At 41.8% G+C, this 6,000-nt stretch overlaps 1 protein-coding gene across 1 annotated transcript in view; it reads right to left on the bottom strand.

Annotated features, from left to right (window-relative positions):
* alx4a (ALX homeobox 4a) overlaps nt 1-4,384 on the bottom strand; it is a 34,680-nt gene extending 30,296 nt beyond the window's left edge. Inside the window, 1 exon segment of the mRNA XM_052029351.1 lies at nt 4,033-4,384. Within this exon segment, the coding sequence (XP_051885311.1) occupies nt 4,033-4,384 (352 nt within the window).
* Between the last annotated feature and the right edge of the window lie 1,616 nt (nt 4,385-6,000).

The raw sequence follows: 6,000 nt of genomic DNA on the forward strand, positions 1-6,000 counted from the left end.
CACCGGCTGAAAATCAGCAGTTTAGGGTGGTGCAGTTAACAGAGCTGCTGCCTCACAGTATTGGAGATTTGGGTGCTGTCTGTATGGAGTTTGAACATTCTCCCTGCAAGAATACTGATATAAATACAATTAAATACCACTGAATAATGCTTAGCACAGAGACACAAGAGACTGACGATGATTAGTACAACTTGTCCTGAAGCAGACTCGAGAAGCTGCATTTTTGCAATTCTCCAGTGCATATGCTTGGATGTCATATTGTATTAAATTCAGATGAAACTTGGCACTTTTGCAAATTTTTCAATGTGTATCTCTCGAGTAAGTTGATAACGGGAGTGGCTGCTAGTTACTGACCCCCTTGTTCCCAAATCAGAACAGAATGAAACAAGTTCAGGTTATGTTGTATCCGCGAGGATTCCAACATCCTTGACATCACTAGATGGCCAGCGATGCCCCAGATCACAATATGGTGAACATGTGATTCCTCCCAAGAAATGTAATTGGTTGCATCCCAAGTATCCTTTATCTCAGGGTCACTTTTACGTTGGGTAGGATATACATATTTACAATTATTTCTATTATCTCTGCTATAATTGCTAATTCGATCCTTTACGGAATGATACATTTTTAAAAAAAAGCCGCTTGAGTACTCTCGTGTCTCCTTTGGTATTGCGCAGATAATTTGGCTTGCGATTTTGGCATGTATCCAACAAGACAATTTTGTTATATGATTCATTACACCATAATGGACTTATTAAGGCATCTTGTAGCGTGTCAGTCCTGGATTAAGGTTTAATAGGGACATATGACCAAAATCTTAACATTCTTGCGCCGTTTTTTTTCTGTATTTTTTTTCAATTGGAAAAGAAGCCGTGGGAATGAAGAAGCGGTAATACATTGTCCCAGCGTATGTCCGCTCATTGGAAGAGTTCATCAGTAAACTCGTTAAGCTTGGAATGTGGAAATACTCCATCTAAATCAAAGAAATTCTGGGTTACGCCCCAACCCGAAGAAGAAAGCTGTGTGGCTTATGGAAACTTAAATCTCTACGTTAGTGTTAACACGGGGTCGAGCTATCTGCCGACTTTATCAATACATTTCTTTTTACCATACAGGACGAGCTTCAGCTCATCACAAGGAGGACTCAGTAGTGTCCATTCGGGAAACTATTTATTCCTCGATAAGGTACCTGTATATTTATTTATTGCTCTATTACATCTTCCATAAAGTTACGAACAAATGAATAGAAGTCACACGTCAGGATGACTCCTGTTTTGATCCAGTAGACAGATTCTTGTAGAAAATGTCATGATTTACCTTTGTTATAATTCTGTTTTGTGCAGAAGCAGAAGTTTAGGCTGTCTTGGAGGGAAGTGAAATAAAATGAGATGTAGAGTGCCCAGAGAACTTCCAAGTTCATTTTGGTGTCTTACCTTAACTAGGCGCAATATACTCGTAATTGTTTTATAACTTGTTACAGATTTATCTTGAAATGAACTTCCTGTTTAAGCTTCTGCACCGTATATTTGTTTCAGCTCGAATACTTCCTGATGCACATTTGCTTCTTGAAGATGGTACACCGAGGTATTTTAGGCCCAATGTCTATGCCGTAAGTATCATCTGATTTGTTTTCTTTTTGTTTATTGCAAGGAAGCAAAGTTTATGGAATAATTAAAGATTGACGTTAGAATTCTTAAATGCCACATTCACTTCGTACTTGGATTGACACTGGGGGAAAGACTTCTTCTGAGCGTTTCGTGTAACCTAAGCCGAATCCATTCGTTTACTCAAGTACTTACACTTGTTGCGAAGTATAAATATAAATATCCAATTGTGTTATAAGCCTTCTCCAATATTAAATCGTGTCATCAATTAATTTAAGATTTGTATCTATTTCAAATAGAAGTATCTTCTGCTTCAACTCTCATTCTACTACCTCGAGCCTTGATTCTTCTGCTGGGCTTCCATTTTCACCCTTCCCAAATCTGAACCAGTCCAAAACGCTACTGTTTATAATCTAAACTACAGCAAACGCCACTCACACATCATCATCCCTGTGCTCACTGACCTATACCGGCTCTTTCACCAGCCAGATCTTGAAGTCAATGCTCTCGGTCTTGTTTTCAGGACTTCCCGTCAACTTCTCTCTCTCTCCCTCCACTGTCACCCACCTTCCCTCCAACCCGCCTCCACCCGCCAGACATATTGTAACTTCCTCTCGCCTGCGGAGAACGGTGTCCTCCAACATTAGACGCCTGTCCATTCTTCGCTTTCTTCATCCCACCAGTGCCCAAGGTCTGGAAAGCCTCTCCCCCCCCCCCCCCCAAAAGGTAACCGCTTTAACTCCCTGTTCTCCTCTAAGATTCCCCTTAAAGCTTGCATCGTTAAATCACCTGCATTGATAGAACCTCCTTCATTTGGTGTCACGGTTTGAATTACTGTGCTCCCGTGAAAAACCTTTGGTTGCTTTCCTACCTCGAAGGCCTCGTGTGAAGTATCTCGAACCAAAAATGCAAGATCATTTTCAACAAGAAATGAGCATCTACAGGGAAGGTACTGCTTGGAATACTCCAATGTGTGACTTAAAATACTGTGTTTTTTGGAGGGTTCCTTCCATTCGAAAGAATTGCAACCTAAAGAACCGATCAAAAGTAATCAGCTGTTTAAAGGTTGACAATGGAAGGCCCTTCGTTACTATAGTATCTGTAAATCCCCCATTAATTGGCGGCATTTGACTGTCCATGTGGCTGTGGTGCAGTACAACAGTGCGACTCCTCCGCTCACAAGGTTCTCACGAAAAACAATAAACAATGTTGAAGGAAATGTATTCTTGTCCTATGTTGGTGGTTCTTTGCTGAGATGTTTGTATCTTTCGCGAATGGCTTCACTATTAAATGATTGAAGTAGACTAGACTACGTTGCAGCGACCAAAAAGCACTAACAATGTAGCCTGCACACTCAGTCAATGGAAAGTGACATTGCCTCTTTCGCGAGATTGATCGTCACTCGTCAAATTGCTCCTAAAGAAAAACAAAGCTAATGTTTATAGCATAAATCAGTCAAAAGCACTCAGCTTTTTTCACTTTCTCTTTTTTTCGGGCGGTGGCAGTTTGAGATGTGCGTTGTGCAGGGGTCAATACACTGTAGGAGCACTTCTCGTTTGATGGGAGCCAGCGGAGTTTTTGCTGTTTAGTGGGAGACTGGGAAAAATTTTACCCAGATTAAGTCCGGGATGGCCAATGAATCTGAGGCGGCTATGCACCCGTCCTCCCACTGCCCTGCGGAACCCGGGTGATGGATGAGTTGTTAATATAACCCGGCACCTTTCGACTCGGGGCGCCGCTCCTTCATCAGCTCAGACTCTTTGAGTTATTGCCCAGTGTCCACTCGCACGGCAACTTAACGGGAAATGAAAGCACAGGTGCGGCAGACACAGGGGAGCGGAGCTGGGGCAATGCATTGCACGGTGCAGTCTCACGCCAGCAGCTTTCACTCGCCTTTCTGCTTTACAAACAACACACCAGCCTGTCCTCGGACACGTCCCGTCGCCCAGGATAGAGCTTTCATTTCGGCCCATTCCTGGTAACCAAACCGGTCAATGATTTATTTCTTTTGAGGTCTCATTGTTCTCCAATAAGCAGTTTCAGTTAATTTACTCGAATCTGCGTTTTGTTCGAAGCAACGAATCTAATTGTCTAAAGCGCCGTTATTCTCTAACGTAGTTGACGGGAGGCAAAGAAATAACGGTCAAAATATGGTTGAAAACGAAGCAAACAACACATGCACACTCACAGATCCAAGACATCCTCTGCCTCTCCACAGCCTGTCTCGTCAAACAATAAAGGGATGATAGCGCGTTAAAGTTTACCACTGGGAATAAGTTCTAAACTTGACACTGCAGAGGACCAATCTTTTAAAGGCAGCCACTGTCGCATTGAAGTACGTTCTAATTTCACGCAATCTAAGAACGAATATTCAATCACTCCCAACCCAAATGGCCCGAGATGAAGTTCCCCCCAAGGGATGACTCACCGTAGCAGGGTATCAAGGCGCCGTTGTGGCTGGCTTCTTGAATCTTCTTGTTTTGAGCAGGGGACTTGGCCGTCCTGCCAGCGCTCTGCATATAGAGATACTTGTTAAAGGCGCTGTCGCCGGTGGGGTTTTGAACGTTGGTGTCCAATGGCTCGCATTCCTGATGGAAGGGGTTCCTCGACTTGTCACCATAGCTTTGGCCTTTGTTGGCCAGGAAGTTGGGGCCGAACTTGTCACTTGGCTGGAATGTTCTAAAAGGAGAGTGTTGATGCTCTCTCTCCTGCGGAGTTGGGTTATAATATGAATCCATACTCGTTATATCACAATATGACACGCAGGTCTCCCCGTTCATTCCCAAAAATAAGTTTCGAGTACTTGAACGTTCTGGTAGACTCGCAGCACGGAACTGACTTGTGAACGATTCGGAATCGCGGAGCATAGAAGGGAGTCGACTTGAACTCGAGTCCTTTTGTGGGTTTTTTCGTGAGAGGCAGGGGCTTGTAGATGCAACAACTTGCTATATCCCAGACCCTCAGCGTCTCCCACCTCTTCCCCCCAATTAATATGTAGATCAGATAAATGGGGAGGTCAGATCTCCTCACAAAACACTTCAAAAGAAGGGACAATTAAACACATGACAGTAATGTAATTAGGAGGATGAATATATATCTGTTCTTATCTTAAAATCCAACCCGGGTCAATTTAATGAGCACGCTGTACTTGATTTGCAACGCCCCTGTTGAGTCCCGGCTTTGTCTGAACACTGCAACTCTGTTACATTTTTATGATCACGATAAGATTACGCATAAAACATTGGCGTAAGAAAGTAGTATTTAGTTTAAGTCTGTAAAATGTTGTCATTCACATTTCAGCGTTTAACAAGGAAACAGTCTGAAGTGAACGATGACTTGAATGCACATTTATTCACAGAAAGCTGACATCGAGCAATGGTCTTCAATGAAACTTTGAATGTCTAAATTCAAACCGAAATATTTTTCTCACCTCGCCACTCTAGTCGACTAAACATTCGTAACAGCCACTTTCAATGATTGCCAGCATCAAGTTTCGTTAACTGGTCTAACGGTAAATCATTTCACCAATATGCCACTTTGGTTAAAGCTCTGCGGTCACGTCTCGGCGTTCCTTGCTTATACTGAATCCTACTTTGACGCTGTTTGAGGAGCCGGTTCAAAAGCTCGATGCCGATCCACGACAATAGGCGAACTCGCCTGCTCATCACTTAAAAAAAAACCTTATTGCTGCCATTGTTAATTCTTTCCTTAAATAACCCTGGGACCTAATGAAAACCAACTCAGAAGTTTCAATTTAAACTTCCTTTACCTTCATCCCCCAGACAATTCAGTGTAAAGGGCCAGTTTCCATAAATCCCTTGGAGGAACATCTTTAACAAATTTGTACCTGTATGTTTTTTCTAATATGTTATAACATGTACATTTGTAATGACCTGGCCATAAAATTAAAAAAAATGAACTGAGCAAGATTCAGAATAATGCAAAAGTTGAAGAAATCACTGTTTCAGTATTGTAGTTTATTCCGGCTGTTGTATCTACTCATCTTATCTACTTGTTTTCCATACAGCGGAAGATCTTGATGGCTAGTTTAGCTGTCTATAAATTCACGCACTCAGAAAGAGCCAGGTAGAAAATGCAACTCAGATAATAACTTCCCTATGAAGGAGTTTTATTTGTGTTCTAATTTGTATTTATTTCATATATTAGCTGTGAATATTCCGTGCTTATCCTCCATTTCCACTAGGTTGTCTATGTCTGCCATTTTTAAACATACGCGCAGATGCAAATGTAAAACTTAATTCCCTATTGTTTTAATAATCTTGGCAATTTCTTCATTGGTCATGTCTTAAGTCCTGCAGTAATTCCCGTCTTGCATCACTCTTAGGGTTTAGCACTTTTCATTGTAATTGAATTTTTGAATTCAATAATTTTTTTA

The sequence above is a fragment of the Pristis pectinata genome, chromosome 14 (assembly GCF_009764475.1).
Source record: "Pristis pectinata isolate sPriPec2 chromosome 14, sPriPec2.1.pri, whole genome shotgun sequence".
NCBI classification, from domain to species: domain Eukaryota; kingdom Metazoa; phylum Chordata; class Chondrichthyes; order Rhinopristiformes; family Pristidae; genus Pristis; species Pristis pectinata.